The sequence below is a fragment of the Phalangium opilio genome, unplaced genomic scaffold, assembly GCF_054372755.1.
Source record: "Phalangium opilio isolate 3A_F unplaced genomic scaffold, DU_Popi_V2 ptg000217l_1, whole genome shotgun sequence".
NCBI classification, from domain to species: Eukaryota; Metazoa; Arthropoda; class Arachnida; order Opiliones; family Phalangiidae; genus Phalangium; species Phalangium opilio.
This window is the reverse complement of record NW_028324218.1, coordinates 7,908,510-7,926,619: the sequence shown is the minus strand read 5'-3', so window position 1 is coordinate 7,926,619 and position 18,110 is coordinate 7,908,510. Positions and strand designations below refer to the sequence as shown.

Here is an 18,110-nt window from a genome sequence, read left to right as displayed (position 1 = left end):
CTGCGTCATTTGCCTTGTTTTCAGCGGACAATCAATGTTTGTAACTAAATGTTGCAGACTCCATGTTCTTTGACACTTTATACTCAATTTAAACCTAAGAACACACCCTTTAAATTTATGGCAGACTTATCAGAAACACCCTGTATGGAATTGTATGACATAATAGTAATTTTTATTCGATTTGAGTTACTGACTGAAGCTCTAAAAATGTTTCAATATTTCAAAGATATTTATGAGTAAATAGAATACAATGATTACAATTTAACGGATCATTTGAAAGAAGATATTATTCTTTTACGTAAAATCAGGGATAGATTTAAATTTAGAAGTAGTCCAGTATAGAGCCCCTCCCTCCAACACGTAACTATAGGTTTACATTATCTTATTGGCTCACTTCAGCTACGTTTTGATGACGTTGCTGACGGGGTCGGAGGAAAATACTTAGTTCCTTTTTACCTCTGTCGCTATGACCTACCTCTTCTTTCATATCTCTCCGTCCCGTGTAAGGGGGTCCGGGACTATGACGCGCCCACGTTACTCTGTTTTCCATTCCAACTTCTAAAATTAAATCTATCCCTGGTAAAATCAACTCAAAATTACATTGCAAAGCAATCACAATTTTCTTGACAACTATGTTTCAAAAACTCCAGCATATTCATTTTCCCTGATATATTTGACTTGCAAATTAAATCCTTAATAGAAATTTTTCTGTCATCAAGCCATTTATACGCGCAGTCGCACTTGAAACCAGCATCTGAAATGGTTAATAAAAAAAGAATATAATACTTCTCTTCGAGAGAAGTGTACCACCACAAAGCGGGGTAACTGTAACATGACTCTTCCCAACATCCCTTAATATTTATTATAGCAAGGTTACTAAACCGAATCATGCACATACGCGATAAATAGTTCCCTCATCATTATTATATTAATGCTTAACTATTTGCCAAGGCGCATGCATGCGCTTGTGCGTTTTTGTCCCACGTCATGACAATCAAGTTTTGTGCCTGGTTGATTGCTGATGGTTTAGTGTACTGCAAACAGTTATAGAAAATGGCTCCCTCGCCTGGGAAGAATCATGTTACATAACTAAAGTATTAAGAGGATACAGAGTGTCATCCTTCTGTTAATATTTACGTTTAAGAATTCATACCAAGTAGAACATCGTATGATACGTCCTTCCTTGCGTTACATTTGAAATTAACTCACCTCTAATTGATATCGAAATAATATGGTCGACATTTTCTATGAATTTCAAAAATGTTCCTCTCTTCAACTCTGCTATTGGATTTTGTTCAATGTTCAATGTGAAATATGGTTCATATCGACCAGGATTGAAGACTATAAAATGGAACATATTCCCAGCAGGTAATCTTTTGATTTTGTTGTTGCTGGAATTTTTATTTTATTTAGATATATTTTAAAAATGCTGTTATTTGAAAGCTCGTTTGCTGAAGAAAAAGTCATTGAAAGATTAATTAGCGCTAGGTTCAAGTATTTCTGTTGATTTTTAATTTAAAACTTCTAAATAAACAGCGCTTTATTTGGGATTACGATACCTTAAGTTCATAAGATATGTTCTATAAGTTTGTCATTGGTTACAAACTGGAGCTTGTCATGAGGTGACGTAGGTCATAGATTCTCGTCAAGCGACGCCAGGTGAGGCGCTTTCAAAGGCTTAGTACAGACTAAATAGTAAGATGGACTACAAAACCGAGTGTAGTCCATTCTCGCGTAGTTCTCACTCGAACGAGCTCTCAGTAAGTCTCTAGCATTATGAAGTTAAGATATATTCCATAAGTTTGTCATGGGTTACAAACTGGAGCTTGTCATGAGGTGACGTAGGTCATAGATTCTCGTCAAGCGACGCCTGGTGAGGCGCTGTCAAAGGCTTAGTACAGACTATATAGTAAGATGGACTACAAAACCGAGTAAAGTCCATTCTCGCGTCGTTCTCACTCGAACTAGCTCTCAGTAAGTCTCTAGCATTATGAAGTTAAGATATATTCCATAAGTTTGTCATTGGTTACAAACTGGAGCTTGTCATGAGGTGACGTAGGTCATAGATTCTCGTCAAGCGACGCCTGGTGAGGCGCTGTCAACGGCTTAGTACAGACTATATAGTAAGATGGACTACAAAACCGAGTGTAGTCCATTCTCGCTTGTCGTTCTCACTCGAACTAGCTCTCAGTAAGTCTCTAGCATTATGAAGAACAGGTATTGTCATACATAACTTATAAACTTATGCGATACCAATAGTAGGAGGCAATAACAAATAAGCCAATGTTGTTATAGCGATAACAAAATTTTCAATGGACTTTACCTACAGCTTATCGAGCTTTTAATCCACCTTAAATTAAGAATTCCTAAACTTTTCGGTCCTGATCCAAAAACGTCAATTCGTATCTCTTTAATATTGTTGTTGTTCAAATGGATTTCAGTGCATACGGGACAGTCCAACGATCCAGGATCTAACCACTGAACTTGACAATGTGTAATACTCAAGATTTCTAGTTTACTGTAGATATTAATCGTGTTTTTACGTAATCGAACCAATCGACAATTTTCAATAAACAATTTTGTCAGTTGGTTTCCGCAAAATTCTGACACTTCCATCCAGTTCCAGTTATGAACACCTTTGACATTATTGATTTTAAACGTTTTTAAGCTATGTAATGGATTCATGTAGACCCCTTTCTGTCCTGGTGACTTCCAGAAAGGCAGCAAGGCACCATTTATTGAAAGTTTCTGCAAGATATAGAAATGGTTAGTATAAATGCAAGTCCCTAGAAAGCGTATAAGAGAGTTCGGTTTATTGAAATGTATTCGTACCTTCAATTTTGTTTGCGAGAATACACCGGGTTTAGGGAAATTAATAAGATTTTTATTATTATTTAATTCAATATGGTCGTATTCTTTAAGATTTAGATTTTTTGCGATGTCTATTTCACCGTTAAGGTTTTCGCACTGCAGTTTTTTGCAATCTTTCGAATAACTGAAATCTTCACAATCATTCGTATCTAGGGTAACTGTACAATTTTTCGGAAGTGTTTCGCATGAAAACTGACCAATGATTGTCACCAAAGAAAGGATGCAGTAAATCACGGACATGATGTCCAACAACGAAAATCTAAATGGGTTCAGATTGTAGTAACGGTTCTTGTGTTTTTGTAACTTTTTTATCAGATACGAGAGAAACGCTTCGATAATTACACAAGTGGTTAGGCTAAAAGCCTTTCATGTCAATATGCATTAACTAACCATCTGGTTGTTCTTAAATCAGATGATAAGGAATCATACGAAATCTAAAAAACCTAAGCCTTGGAAACTATAGTTGAAAGTGAAGAGAGCTGTGTAAAATATAAGAGGTCCATAGTTTATTTATAAAAATATTTGAAAGGCCAGATTTGTTTTATTTTTTAATCGAAAGAGCCTATAAATTAATGAATATATCAATTGGAACCGTGTTTCTATCTACAATATTAAAGAAGCTACGAGCAATTAAGTTTGCGTAGTGGCGCGTAATGGACATTGCGCGTTACGCTCTCACGTGATGCATGGGAAGTACCTCTATTGGACGCCTATACCACCTGACGGATTCGTCCAATAGGGGTACTCCCAGTGCTTCGCGAGAAAGCCTTACGCATAGTGTCCATTATGGAAACTCAATTTGCTCGTATCTTTTTTAATATTGTAGATAGAAACATGGTTCCAATTGATATATATTCATTGTTTCATACGCTGATTCGATTAAAAAAGAGAAGCACTTTAATATGAGTGGCTTTTTAAATTTAATTATAATTATTAATTTGAAGTGTAATTGGGATTAAAATGAATTGGTTAGTTTTCTATAATTCAATCTTGTTTCAAAATAGAGAAGTAAATAACTTTTTATTTGTTTAATTCAATAGAGCTGTAAATTTATTTTCAAATTTTGTATTTTATTGCAACTCACAATAAGTCATAAAAATATTGAAATTGTTGAAAGATTTTTATTTGTCAAAGGAGATTTAAAATTATTTTGGATCAGGATAGTCCATAATTTAATTATTAAATTTATTTTAAGTCTAATAATAATTTAAACTAAATTGCGGGTTAGCTTTCCATAATTTTACTCTTTTCAATAGATAAGTAAATTACTTTTTTATTTAATTCAATAGAGCGGTATATTTATTTCGTAGTTTATTGCGACTCGCTATAAAACATAATATGATTTTTTTGTACAAAGATGCTTTAAAATAATTCTGAATCTGGGCAGTACAGTTGAAAGAACAAACTCTTGTTAGGGAGAGCGAAATGATTAAAATTCAGTCTCTGTCTTGCTTGGTTTTGTGCTTGTTTTTTGGTGAGATGACTTAATGTCAAGATCTTTCGTCTGCTAATTGTTAACATTCTTACCTTAGCATTACAATGGGACAAATATTCGGCAGACAACAATGATACAAATTGCCGTAAAGGTATAAAACTCACCAACAACCCTAATGACAATACATGCCGTAGTTACATAGAATGCAACAATGGTGTTAGCACGAAAAAGTATTGCCCGTATGACACAGTATTTTACTTGGAACTCCAGAAGTGTGTCCTGGATTATTCTTACACTTGCGGTAAGTAAAGAATATTGGATACGTGCAATTCGTAATCTTTCTTCATTACAGGTAATCCAATTGAATGTGGATCCGATAGAAGGGACCGAGTATATCCTGAGAACTGTCAGAAATGCTGCACTAAGTTTACGCACTGCCTAGGAGATTATAGAAGAATATATCTTTGCAACCGAAACCGGTACTTCTTTAACAGTACCACGAGAGAGTGCCAATATAATGAGGAGTGTCCAGTAAATCCAGGTAGGCCCTATATAGTGGTTTAAAAAGAAGTTCTTTCCGATAAAGTTAGTATGACTTTAGAGTATGAAGGCTGCTATTATGCAGACAACACCTGTACATCGTATATTCCTTGCAACGATCAAATAAGAAGGGTATTACGTTGCCCTACAGGCCAAATATTTTATGTCGAACTCAAGCGGTGTGTGCCGAATGATTCTTACTCTTGCGGTAAGTTAAAAAAAATGGAAATGTACAATCTGTAATCTTTCTTCATTACAGAGAAACCAATTAAGTGTGGACCTGATAGCAGGGTCCAGAGATATCCAGAGAACTGTCAGAAATGCTGCAATAAGTATTCGTACTGCGATGGAGATTATAGACTTATTGGAACTTGCCCCCGAAACGAGTTCTTTAACATTAACACGAGAGGGTGCTTATTTAACACGGAGTGCTCAAAAGCAGGTAGCCCTAAATAGTACTTTAGAAATTAGTTCTTTCAGATTAAGTTTTTGTGATTTTAGATGATGACCAAATATGCTCTAAGGATGGCCTGTTCCTCGATACGCAAAGCAACAGCTGTTCATCGTATATTGAATGCAAGAATGGAGTTAGCACGAAAAAATATTGCCCAGATGGACAAATATTTTACTTTGAATTCCAGCGCTGTGTTTTTAATGAATCTTACACTTGCGGTAAGCTAAGAATATTGAATAGGTACAATTTCGTAATTCTGCTCCATTACAGGTAAACCAATTAAATGTGGAATTAATCAAATTCCCCTGGGATATCCTGAAAACTGTCATCAATGCTGCACTAAGTATTCGTATTGCGTAAGCGTTATAGGATATAGACTTATTGCCCTTTGCGGCCGAAACGAGTTCTTTGACGTTACCAGGGGAGCGTGCTTTTCTAACTCTGAGTGTTCAAATACAGGTAGCCCTAAATAGTAGTTTTGAAAATAGTTCGTACAGATAGCCTAAAGTTACTGTGATTTTAGATGATGACAAAATTTGCTCTGAGGATGGCCTGTTTCAGAATATGGAAGACAAACTCTGTTTATCGTATATTGAATGCAAAAATGGTGTAAGCAGGATAATACGTTGCCCGGCTGGCGAAATATTTTACTTTGAACTCGAACGATGCGCAGGAGTGAAACAGGGTTTACCTTGCGGTAAGCTAAGAATATTGGGCGTGTACTTTTCGTAAGCTTGCATCATTACAGATAGTCCAATTAAATGTGGACCTGATAGAAGGAACCAGGCGTATCCTGGAAACTGTCAAAAATGCTGCTCTAAGTATTCGGTCTGCGCTGGAGAATATAGAAGAATAAAAACTTGCGGCCAAAACCAGTTCTTTGACATTACCAATAGAAAGTGTCAATTTAAAGCGGAATGTGCAGAAAATGCAGGTATGACGTATTAAGTAGTTTCATAATATAGTTCTTAGACATAAAATAAATATGATTTTAGATGATGATGATGATAATGATAACGATTGCTCTGACGATGGCGTGTATAGCAACAAACGAGACAACAGCTGTTCATCGTATATTGAATGTAAGAATGGTAAAGCCAAAGTAGTCGATTGTCCAAATGGAGATATCTTTTACCCCGAAGTCGGCCTTTGTGTGCCTGCCTCTGATTATAAATGCGGTATGTATTAGTTACCGTTAATAACTCACTAAAACGAATGCGACACAAAATTCACTCCGTGTAAACCTTGACTTTCAGGAAAGCCTATTAAATGTGGACCTGACAGCCGTCGCTTGGTCTATCCAGAAGGATGCCAAAAGTGTTGTTCTAAATATTCTTACTGCACGGGAAATTATCGACTCGTAAGGGACTGTGGCAGTGGCTATGCGTTTAACGAATCAACCTTAGAATGTGATTACAAGCCAAATTGCAAAAGTGATCCCAATGGGAATTTCTTTTTTTTCTTCTACACTGAAAATAAAACTGAGTATCACCGACGCAGTAACTGTACCTAGGGAAAGATCAGTCGGTTTATTCCATTAACAATTAAGGCAGATATAAATAAAATGTTCTAAAACAGTATGTGACTTCTGTCAGATCATAAATTTACTATTTTTGTAACTCATGGAAATTTAATTCCTAGAGTTTTGGTCTTATCTAATAACCCTCCATTTTGTTAGCATTTTCAAAACGGTACTTTACATATCTTTTCACCCTTTTCGCACTGCAGTTTAATCGACTGACTGGACTCTTTGCAATCTTTCGAATGACTGCAATCTTCACAATAATTCGTTTCTAGGGAAACTGTTCAACTTGCCGTAAGTGTTTCGCATGAAAGCTGTCCAATGATTGTCACCACAGAAAGGATGCAGTAAATCACAGACGATGCCAAACAACAAAAATCAAAATGGGTTCAGATTGTAACAGGTTCTTATGTATTTGAAACTCTTTTATCAGATATGAGAGAAACGCTTCGATGATTACACAAGTGGTTAGTGTAAAAGCCTTTCAAGTCAATATAAATTAACTAAGCATCTGGTTGTTTCTAAATCAGGTGATAACAGGAATTTATACCTTTACTAAGTAGTAAAGGTATAAATTCCTGTTATGATTTACATCTCATTGAAATAAAAATTAAATGCTTTAATAATTTTAATTAAAATCTATAGCGTTATTTTCAATAAGATGTAATTAAGATGTAATTCAAACTATGAAATATGGAAGTATCAAAGAGCAGCGTATATATAACACGTCGATTGAGTGTTAATTTTTATAACCACTTGCGACTCAGTCTAGTGAAACCACTTCTCCGCATTTGAAACTCGATAATTGGTTGAATTGCTGATTGTTTTCAATGATGAAGATTTTTTGAATATTGTGGTAACGTGCTTTATTGGCTTTGCGTTTGCCGGTAAGTTTACGTGCAAGTCATAATTTACACATGAAGAAATGTAACCATAATTGCATGCCTTTTCTTTTCTCCAAAATTTTATTTATTTCGACCATTCCAAAAGCGTTTAAAACGGCTTCAAATGGTCTATTGTAAACTAGGCGACGATATTTTTTATTGCATTTTTTGAATCGACCCATTTAAATATTATAAAACAATACCCTATTACAATAATATAGTTATTCGAAACAATAGAAATTTTCAAGTTTTTAAACTGAAATAGTCACACTTTCGAACAAGTTCTTATTCAAGTTGGCTCGTGAAACAAACTTCTCCAAATTTGAAACTAGAATATTGGTTAAACTTTTGATTGTTTTCAACGATGAAGATTTTTTTTAATATTTTGATAATATGCTGTATCGCCACTACGATCTCCGGTAAGTTTAAGTGCAATTCAAAATTGACTCGTGAAGAAATCTAACCAAGGATTTCTTCAAAACTAATATTGGGCGCTGCTGTAAGAGCCGCGTTTACACTTGAAACCGTTTGGAAATAAATAATCCATTTTTAAAAACCATAAAGAATTTCTCGAATAGACCATTTCGATGTAACTGAAAACTTTACCTTCCACCTTGCATCTTGGCGCCTGCGCTGTAGTCTTTTTGTATTGTGAGAGTGCGCTAAGACAGCAATCTATCACCCCCTTTTTACATTCCGATACTAAGGGTTGCCTACCACCTTCTTTTTACGTCGAAAAAGTCTTATGTCTTTTTTCCAAAAGGGTCTTGTGTAAAAGAGACTTTAGTAGCGACACAAGGGACAGGGGGGATACAATTCCAAGGGACCATCAAGCTATACTAATGTTGAAGTCAGTTTCTATTCTGTTACTACTATCTTGCGTCAACTGACTGTAAGTATCGAACAGAAAGATTCAACCGATGCCCACCTCTATAATTAGCTTAGTAATTCAGGCAGTCCCAGTTGAGCTCTATTTGATAGAATATCAGCTTGATATAAGCCCCACCCCTACATAATTGATTTTAAATCCCAATAACCACGCTAGGTCTTTCTCGACGCATGCACATTTATATTTTTTTCATTGTCCCTCAGAGGTTGATGGTTGCAAGTAAATGAACAGTACCGGTAGATTTGTCAATTTTATTTTCATGTATTCAAATTATATTCAATAGAAAAGTAAATTAGTTTTTTTACTTTATTCAATAAAGCGGTAAATTTATTTCGTATTTTATGGCGACTCGCTTTAGAACTTCATAAAAAAAATTTGCACAAAGGTGCTTTAAAATAATTTTGAATCTGGGTAGGCCTAATTCATTTAAAAGAACAAACTCTTGTTCAGTAGAACCAGAAGGGGATAATAGGAGAAGGATGACACTCTGTATCCTCTTAATACTTTAGTTATGTAACGTCATTCTTCCCAGGCTCACCCTTTTTGTTTGCTTTCCCGCTCATCAAACTTAAGATGGGCATCGCACCGTAAGGTGAATTTTATAATTTTTTGGCACTAAATCGCCAGCAATCAACCCAAAAACCTTGTCTTGGGGTGGGACAAAAATCCTCAAGCGCGTTTTGCCAAATAGTTAAGTGCTAATGGAGAAAAGATGAGGGAACTATTTATCGCGTATGTGATTTGCTTTGGTAACCTTACTCCAAATGTTTCGATGTTGGGAAGAATGACGTTACACTTACACCGCTTTGTGGTACACTTCTCTCGAAGAGAAGTATTATATACTTCTGGTAGAACGAAATGCCTAAAATTCCGTCTTGGTCTTGCCTGGTTTTGTTTTTGCTTGATGTTGAGGTGACTTAATGTCTTATATTTTTCGTCTGCTAATTGTTAATATTCTTACCTTTACATATATCAGCATTACAATTGGACAATAATTGGGCAAAATATTGTTGGAAAGGGGTAAACCTCAACCTCAACCCTAAAGACGATGGTACATGCCGTAGTTACATAGAATGCAACAATGGTGTTGGCACGAAAAAGGATTGCCCGGATTTCGAAATATTTTACTTGGAACTTCAGCGGTGTGTGCGGAATGATTCTTACTATTGCGGTAAGCTAAGAATATTTTATAGGTACAACTCGTAATCTTTCTTCATTACAGGTTTTAAAATTAAATGTGGATCTCTTAAGAAGCCCAAGATATATCCTGACAGCTGTCATAAATGCTGCAATAAGTATACGTACTGCGATGGAGATTATAGACTTATTGAAACTTGTCCCCGAAACGAGTTCTTTAATATTAACACGGGAGGGTGCTCATTTAACGCGGAGTGTTCGAAAGCAGGTAGCCCTAAATAGTACTTTAGAAATTAGTTCTTTCTGATAAAGTCACTATGATTTTAGAGGAAGACAAAATTTGTCGTGTAGATGGCCTTTTTTTTCCCTATACGAAAGTGAACGATTGTTCATCGTATTTTGAATGCATTGATCGCGTTCTATACAGGAGACTTTGTCCAGCTGGAGCAAAATTTTATTTTGAAATCCAGCGGTGTGGGTTGAATGAGCCTTTCTCTTGCGGTAAGGTAAGAATAATGGATTTTTACAATTCGTAACCTTTCTTCTTTACAGATAATCCAACTAAATGTGGACCTGATAGAAGTAACAAGGGAATTGTCAGAAATGCTGTTCTAAGTTTTCGGCGTGCGCTTTAGATTATAGAAAAGTTATTAATTGTCCACCAAACGAGTACTTTAACCATGCCTCGGGAGTCTGCCAATATTACGCGGAGTGTCCATATACAGGTAGCCCAAGAAAAAATTTATAATAGGGAGTGGAAGCTCTTGTCCTTGACAGTTTTAAATACAATTTAGCTCAGACAAGTAGGCTGCGTCGCTAAAACTGGCCAGGTAAATTTTCGGTCATATTACAATCCTTTAATTTTAAAGTTTGCCCTCAAACACTATTGGTTGTGCAATTACCCAATAAGGGTTTGCGATTTCGAGTGCGACTAGCGCCATCTTAAGATATTTTAAGTCAGACGTTCCCCTTCCGCTAAAAAGGTAGAGATCCTCTCTCAACATTCTAGACCCATCCTCGAGGAAGGGGTCACAAAAAATCATACCGGAAATAGACCTGGCCAGTTTTGTTGATCACGTAATTTTTGAGCTACATAATATTCCTCAGTTTCAACTCCCTATTATAAAGTCTCTCTGGTAGCCCTAAATGACAGTTTAGAAAGTAGTTCTTTATGATAAAAATAGTATGATTTTAGATATTTGTTCTGAGGATGGCCTGTACCTCAATAAGGAAGACCACCATTGTGCGTCCTATTTTGAATGCAAAAATGGTGTAAAAACGATAAAAGGTTGCCCAGGCAGACAAAACTTTTACTTTGAACTCGAACGGTGTGGATCGAATGAGCCTTTCTTCTGCAGTAAGTTTATAATAAATATTGGATATGTACTATTCGTAACCACGCTTCATTACAGATTACCCACGTAGATGTGGAAATGAGAACGTGAACCAAACGTATCCTGGGAACTGTCATAAATGCTGCTCTAACTATTCGGTCTGCGTTGGAGAATATAGAAGAATAAAAACTTGCGATCAAAACCAGTTCTTTGACAGTAGCTCTAGAAAGTGCGAATTTAAAGCGGAGTGTTCAGCAAATACAGGTATGCCGTAAATAGTAGTTCAGTAACCAGTTCTTTCAGATAAAGTTATTGTGATTTTAGATGATGACAAAATTTGCTCTGAGGATGGTCTGTTTCGGAATACGGAAGACAAATTCTGTTTATCGTATATTGAATGCAAAAATGGTGTAAGAACGATAAGACATTGCCCGTCTGGCCAAATATTTTATTTGGAACTCGAACGGTGCGGAGGATCGAATGAGGGTTTATCTTGCCGTAAGTTAAGAATATTGGGTGTGTACTATTCGTAAGCTTGCATCATTACAGGTAGTCCAATTACATGTGGATCTGATAGAAGGAACCAGGCGTATCCGGGGAACTGTCAGAAATGCTGCTCTAACTATTCGGTCTGCGTTGGAGAATATAGAAGAATAAAAACTTGCGACCATAACCAGTTTTTTGACATTACCAATAGAAAGTGCGAATTTAAAGCGGAATGTGCGGCAAATACAGGTATGACGTAATAAGTAGTTTCATAATATAGTTCTTAGACATAAAGTAAATGTGATTTTAGATGATGACAACGAATGCTCTAACGATGGCGTGTATCGCAACAAACGAGACGACAGCTGTTCATCGTATGTTGAATGTAAGAATGGTACAGCCAAAGTAGTCGATTGTCCAAACGGAGAAATCTTTTATCGCTGTTATGATGACAACGAATGCTCTAACGATGGCGTGTATCGCAACAAACGAGACGACAGCTGTTCATCGTATGTTGAATGTAAGAATGGTACAGCCAAAGTAGTCGATTGTCCAAACGGAGAAATCTTTTATCGCTGTTAAATATTGTTATAAAAAATAGAATAAAATTAGGTGAAAAAATAAATAGAATTGTTTATCTTTAGACTTCGATGTTTTAAGTTCAGTCACGTGATTTAAATAACGTTTATTTTTGTTATCATTCAGAGCTGTGATCTAGGCATGTAATCGCGAAGGAGAGTCATAGCGTTTTCTTTTGGTTCCTCGCGGAGCGCTCCCATGGAGGAATAAAACTAGGAGATCCTATTCTTCAAAAACAGTCTTTAACGAAGCTGGAAACTATACTACTACCATTTTTGTTGCTCCTTGGGAGCGCTTCGCGAGGACCCAAAGGAAAACGCTATTAGTCGTAGTTGTTTGTTACCTCTCCGAGTGACGTATGTCACGGAGAGGTTCTGTAACGATCGTGTTTGTCTGTCTCTGTGTGTGTGTCTGTGTGTCTGTGCGTGTGTCTGTTGTTACACCACGTGACCGCGTTCGCAGTTTCCAAATCGGAGCAAACGTGTTCGCCATTTCCGAACTGCTTTCACAGTCACGGAAATGGCTCCTCTACTTGAGTTCTCACACCACCATCTTCTGGTCTTTGTCCATCCCACTTGGACACTAGTCTGTACATACTGGCTTCTAAACACCACCATCTACAGGTCTTCCGTCTATTCCACATAGACACCAATCTGTATCATTGGCTTCTACTCCATTATCATCGTTTGGTTTTAGGATATACGCGGCGATCAGCTAGGGTTACGAGAAACGTCTAGCCTCCCTAAGGTGGGATCGGCCACCATAGGTTTTCGCTTTTTCCTTACTATTATAAAGGAAACGATTTCCATATGTATATCAAGTGGGTCCATGTTTTTAACTACAAAATTAAAGAAGATACAAGCAAGAAGCGATATCTAGTCTACTAGGGAGAAGGTATAAGATGCCCAAGTATTAGCGCGCCATAGTCCCAGTCCCCTTTCAAAATTCAAGGGGGGGGCGTAAAAAGACGCCGGGCTATTTCGCCTCTCTTCAGCCCTAAAATGCGTAATTTTCGTCATTCGCGTCGCGCTGACGTGAGTTTTCAAGAACCAATGAGATGCTGGTTGTAATTTGGAGGCGGGGATTAACTCCGGACCTACGTGACTGGAGATAAAGCTAGAAATGTGGCGAATTTTTACCTTCTCCCTAATAAACTAGATATCGCTTCTTGATACAAGCAATTAAGTTCGCGTAATGGCGCGTAATGGACACTACGTGTTTGACTTTCTCGTTAAGAACTGGGAGTACCTTTATTTGACGAATCAGTCAGGTGGTATAGGCGTTCAATAACCCAGAGTATTGAATTAAATCTAATTATAATTTTAATTTTGAACTGTAATTGGGATTAAAATAAATTGGTTTGTTTTCTATAATTCAATAGAGAAGTAAAGAACTATTTATTTCTTTAATTCAATAGAGCTGTAAATTTATTTTCAAATTTCGAACTTTATTGCAACTCACAATAAGTCATAAAAATATTTAAATTATTGAAAGATTTTTGTTTAACAAAGGAGATTTAGCATTATCTTGAATCAGGGTCGTCCATAATTTAATTTTTAAATTTATTTTAAATCTAATAATAATTTGATTTTGAACTGTGTAAGGGATAAAACTAAATTACGGGCTATAGCTTTTTATAATTTAAACCCTTTTCAATAGAAAAGTAAATTACTTTTTTATTTAATTCAATAGAGCGGTAAATTTTTTTCCTATTTTATTGCGACTCGCAATAAAGCTTAATAAGATTTTTTTTAACAAAGATGCTTTAAAATAATTTTGAATCTGGGCAGTACAGTTGAAAGAACAAACTCTTGTTCAGTAGAACGAAATGTTTAAAATTCAGTCTCTGTCTTGCCTGGTTTTGTGCTTGTTTTTTGGTGAGGTGACTTAATGTCAAGATGTTTCGTCTGCTAATTGTTAACATTCTTACCTTAGCATTACAATGGGACAAATATTCGGCAGACAAAAATGATGGAATTTGCAAAACAGGTATAAAATGGGCCAACAACCGTAATGACAATACATGCCGTAGTTACATAGAATGCATCAATCGTGTTAGAACGATAAAGAATTGCCCGGCTGGCAAATTATTTTATTTGGAACTCCATAAGTGTGTGCCGAATGATTCTTATTATTGCGGTAAGCTAAGAATATTGGACAGGTACAACTCGTAATCTTGCTTCATTACAGGTAAAAAAATTGTATGTGGAACTATTAAGACGCGCAAGATATATCCTGATAGCTGTCAGAAATCTCAGCAGAAATGCTGCAATAAGTATACGTACTGCGATGGAAAATTTAGACTTATTAGAACTTGTCCCCAAAACGAGTTCTTTAACAATGATACGAGAGGGTGCTTATTTAACGCGGAATGCTCAAAATCAGGTAGCCCTAAATAGTAGTTTAGAAAGTACTTCTTTCAGATAAAGTTATTGTGATTTTAGATGATGACCAAATATGCTCTAAGGACGGCCTGTTCCTCGATACGCAAAGCAACAGCTGTTCATCGTATATTGAATGCAAGAATGGAGTTAGCACGAAAAAATATTGCCCAGATGGACAAATGTTTTACCTTGAACTCCAGCTGTGTGTGCCGAATGATTCTTACACATGCGGTAAGTTAAGAGTTTTGGATATGTGCAATTCGTAACCTTGACCCATTACAGGTAAACCAATTAAATGTGGAATTGTATCGAACGATAAATATCCTGAGAACTGTCAGAAATGCTGCTCCAAGCTTTCGAGGTGCGTTGGAGATTATAGAGTTATTGAAACTTGCCCCCGGAACCAGTTCTATGACGGTACCAAGGGAAAGTGCGGATTTGTAGCAGAGTGCCCAAACACTGGTATAACCGCACCAAAAAGTAGTTTAGAAAGTAGTTCTTTCAGATAAAGTTATTGTGATTTTAGATGATGACAAAAAATGCACCGTCGAAGGACTGTTTCGCAATACTCAGGACGATAACTGTTTATCTTATGTTCAATGCAACAATGGCGTAAGCAGGATAATACGTTGCCGGGCTGGCGAAATATTTTATTTGGAACTCCAGCGTTGTGTACCGAATGATTCTTACACATGCGGTAAGCTAAGAATATTGGATATGTGCAATTCGTAACCTTGACCCATTACAGGTAAACCAATTAAATGTGGAATTAAAGGGAATGAGAAATATCCTGAGAACTGTCAGAAATGCTGCTCCAAGCTTTCGAGGTGCGTTGGAGATTATAGAGTTATTGAAACTTGCCCCCGGAACCAGTTCTATGACGGTACCAAGGGAAAGTGCGGATTTGTAGCAGAGTGCCCAAACACTGGTATAACCGCACCAAAAAGTAGTTTAGAAAGTAGTTCTTTCAGATAAAGTTATTGTGATTTTAGATGATGACAAAAAATGCACCGTCGAAGGACTGTTTCGCAATACTCAGGACGACAACTGTTTATCTTATGTTCAATGCAACAATGGTGTAAGCAGGATAATACGTTGCCGGGCTGGCGAAATATTTTACTTGGAACTCCAGCAGTGTGTGCCGAATAATTCTTACACATGCGGTAAGCTAAGAATATTGGATATGTGCAATTCGTAACCTTGACCCATTACAGGTAAACCAATTAAATGTGGAATTGTATCGAACGATAAATATCCTGAGAACTGTCAGAAATGCTGCTCCAAGCTTTCGAGGTGCGTTGGAGATTATAGAGTTATTGAAACTTGCCCCCGAAACCAGTTCTATGACGGTACCAAGGGAAGGTGCGGATTTGTAGCAGAGTGCCCAAACACTGGTATAACCGCACCAAAATGTAGTTTAGAAAGTAGTTCTTTCAGATAAAGTTATTGTGATTTTAGATGATGACAAAAAATGCACCGTCGAAGGACTGTTTCGCAATACTCAGGACGACAACTGTTTATCTTATGTTCAATGCAACAATGGCGTAAGCAGGATAATACGTTGCCGGGCTGGCGAAATATTTTATTTGGAACTCCAGCAGTGTGTACCGAATGATTCTTACACATGCGGTAAGCTAAGAATATTGGATATGTGCAATTCGTAACCTTGACACATTACAGGTAAACCAATTAAATGTGGAATTAAAGGGAATGAGAAATATCCTGACAACTGTCAGAAATGTTGCTCCAAGCTTTCGAAGTGCGTTGGAGATTATAGAGTTATTGAAACTTGCCGCCGAAACCAGTTCTATGACGGTACTAAGGGAGTGTGCGGATTTGTAGCAGAGTGCCCAAATACAGGTAGCCGCCCTAAATAGAAGTTTAGAAAGTAGTTCGTACAGATAAAGTTATTGTGATTTTAGATGATGACAACAAATGCACCGTCGAAGGACTGTTTCGAAATACTCAAGACGACAACTGTTTATCTTATATTGAATGCAAAAATGGTGTTAGCACGAAAAAATATTGCCCAGCTAGACAAATATTTTACTTGGAACTCCAGCGGTGTGTGCCGAATGATTCTTACACATGCGGTAAGCAAAGAATATTGGATACGTGCAATTCGTAATCTTTCTTCATTACAGGTTATCCAATTAAATGTGGATCTGATAGCAGGGACCGAGTTTATCCTGACAGCTGTCAGAAATGCTGCAATAAGTATTCGTACTGCCAAGGAGATTATAGAATGATAAAAACTTGCGACAAAAATATGTTCTTTCGAAAGGATAGGTGCGAATTTATTGCAGAATGTTCGAATACAGGTAGCCCTAAACGCAACCTTAGAAAGTAGTTTTCTCAGATAAAATTTGTGTGATTTTAGATGATGACAAAAATTGCTCTAACGATGGCTTTTATAGCAATACGCGAGACAACAGCTGTTCATCGTATATTGAATGTAAGAATGGTAAGGCGAAGGTAGTCGATTGTCCAAATGGAGAAATCTTTTACCCCGAAGTCGGCCTTTGTGTGCCTGCCTCTGATTATAAATGCGGTATGTATAATTACCGTAATATCTCGCGAACATTAACACCAAAATGAATGGGGGTGACAAATTTATTCACTGTGAGGAAAATAGAAGAGTAAACCTTGACTTTCAGGATACCCTATTGAATGTGGACCTGATAGCCGTCGCTTGGTCTATCCAGAAGGATGCCAAAAGTGTTGTTCTAAATATTCTTTCTGCACGGGAAATTACCGACTCGTAAGGGACTGTGGGAGTGGCTATGCGTTTAACGAATCGACCTTAGAATGTGATTACAAGCCAAATTGCAAAAGTGATCCCAATGGGAATTTCTTTTTTTTCTTCTACACTGAAGAAAAAACTGAATATCACCGACGCAGTAACTGTACCTAGGGAAAGATCAGTCGGTTTATTCCATTAACAATTAAGGCTGATATAAATAAAATGTTCTAAAACAGTATTTATAATCCAATAATTCGTTATTTTGAGCGTTTTCAAAACGGCACTTTAACTTCTATCTTGTGAACCATCCATCTAAAACTAGAGCCTCAGCGTACAAAAATTCCAATATTTAAAAAGACCGCCAATTTCTGCGCTATGCTAGCAACTGGGAGAGCGGTGGCGAGCGGCGAGTACCGTAAGACCAACCGCTCGTAAGTGCAACTACCTAATATTTTCAAATAACATAAACGTTCAAAAGATTTCACTATTATAGAAATTTATTAATTAGTCTAATCGCTTCATTCGCTTGTCTAATAATTTCATAAGTTTGAATCTTGATAAAGGTCTCTGGTTGTAATTATGCGTGACTACAGTTGGGATAATTAAGTTTTTGAGCAGGGTGGGAAATAAGGATTTTTTTTAAAACTGGACAGTGGGCCAGCGACTTCCCTGGTCTGTAATAAATAAACTGGTCCATGACCATTGACCAGGGCGCGTCGTCTGCTAAACTAGACAAGTGGATAATTAAAATAGTTGAGAGAATGTCTGGACTATGGTTGCCCTTGAATTTTTTTACGAGTCCCGCGGACCACTGACCCCCCTCCGATTTAATTTTTAAACTGGTCATTTGCC

The 18,110-nt window shown here is 36.9% G+C and overlaps 4 protein-coding genes and 2 long non-coding RNA genes across 7 annotated transcripts; 5 read left to right on the top strand and 1 right to left on the bottom strand.

Annotated features, from left to right (window-relative positions):
- Positions 1-596: 596 nt before the first annotated feature.
- Positions 597-4,406, bottom strand: LOC149616052 (uncharacterized). The gene is made up of 5 exons (XM_089856144.1): positions 4,399-4,406; positions 2,833-3,130; positions 2,351-2,748; positions 1,210-1,391; positions 597-754 (listed from the first exon to the last, which is right to left on the bottom strand). The coding sequence occupies exons 1-5, from the start codon at positions 4,404-4,406 to the stop codon at positions 597-599; spliced, it is 1,044 nt and encodes a 347-aa protein (XP_089712270.1).
- Positions 4,407-4,935: 529 nt separating this feature from the next.
- LOC149616051 (uncharacterized) lies at positions 4,936-5,527 on the top strand. The gene is made up of 3 exons (XM_089856142.1): positions 4,936-5,054; positions 5,106-5,288; positions 5,348-5,527. Exons 1-3 carry the CDS (start codon positions 5,010-5,012, stop codon positions 5,525-5,527), a joined length of 408 nt encoding a protein of 135 aa, XP_089712268.1. The 5' UTR covers positions 4,936-5,009.
- Positions 5,528-6,314: 787 nt separating this feature from the next.
- LOC149616050 (uncharacterized) lies at positions 6,315-6,878 on the top strand. The gene is made up of 2 exons (XR_016376075.1): positions 6,315-6,478; positions 6,557-6,878. It is a non-coding gene; the product is annotated as an uncharacterized LOC149616050 (long non-coding RNA).
- Positions 6,879-9,307: 2,429 nt separating this feature from the next.
- Positions 9,308-10,323, top strand: LOC149616049 (uncharacterized). The gene is made up of 3 exons (XR_016375880.1): positions 9,308-9,766; positions 9,818-10,233; positions 10,285-10,323. It is a non-coding gene; the product is annotated as an uncharacterized LOC149616049 (long non-coding RNA).
- A 189-nt stretch (positions 10,324-10,512) lies between these two features.
- On the top strand, positions 10,513-12,197 carry LOC149616048 (uncharacterized). Its single transcript, XM_089856594.1, has 4 exons — positions 10,513-11,089; positions 11,145-11,330; positions 11,391-11,801; positions 11,863-12,197. Exons 1-3 carry the CDS (start codon positions 10,918-10,920, stop codon positions 11,597-11,599), a joined length of 567 nt encoding a protein of 188 aa, XP_089712720.1. The 5' UTR covers positions 10,513-10,917; the 3' UTR covers positions 11,600-11,801; positions 11,863-12,197.
- A 1,599-nt stretch (positions 12,198-13,796) lies between these two features.
- On the top strand, positions 13,797-17,472 carry LOC149616047 (uncharacterized). Of its 2 annotated transcripts, XM_089856591.1 has the most exons (15): positions 13,797-14,008; positions 14,067-14,270; positions 14,322-14,516; positions 14,576-14,746; positions 14,798-14,977; positions 15,042-15,212; positions 15,264-15,443; positions 15,508-15,678; positions 15,730-15,909; positions 15,974-16,144; positions 16,196-16,375; positions 16,438-16,608; positions 16,660-16,836; positions 16,896-17,066; positions 17,173-17,472. In XM_089856591.1, the coding sequence occupies exons 1-15, from the start codon at positions 13,960-13,962 to the stop codon at positions 17,427-17,429; spliced, it is 2,628 nt and encodes an 875-aa protein (XP_089712717.1). In that variant the 5' UTR covers positions 13,797-13,959; the 3' UTR covers positions 17,430-17,472. The 2 variants fall into 2 exon arrangements, with proteins under 2 accessions (XP_089712717.1, XP_089712719.1); XM_089856593.1 differs by lacking the exon at positions 13,797-14,008 and having other exon boundaries at positions 14,094-14,120; positions 14,191-14,516.
- The last annotated feature ends 638 nt before the right edge of the window (positions 17,473-18,110 follow it).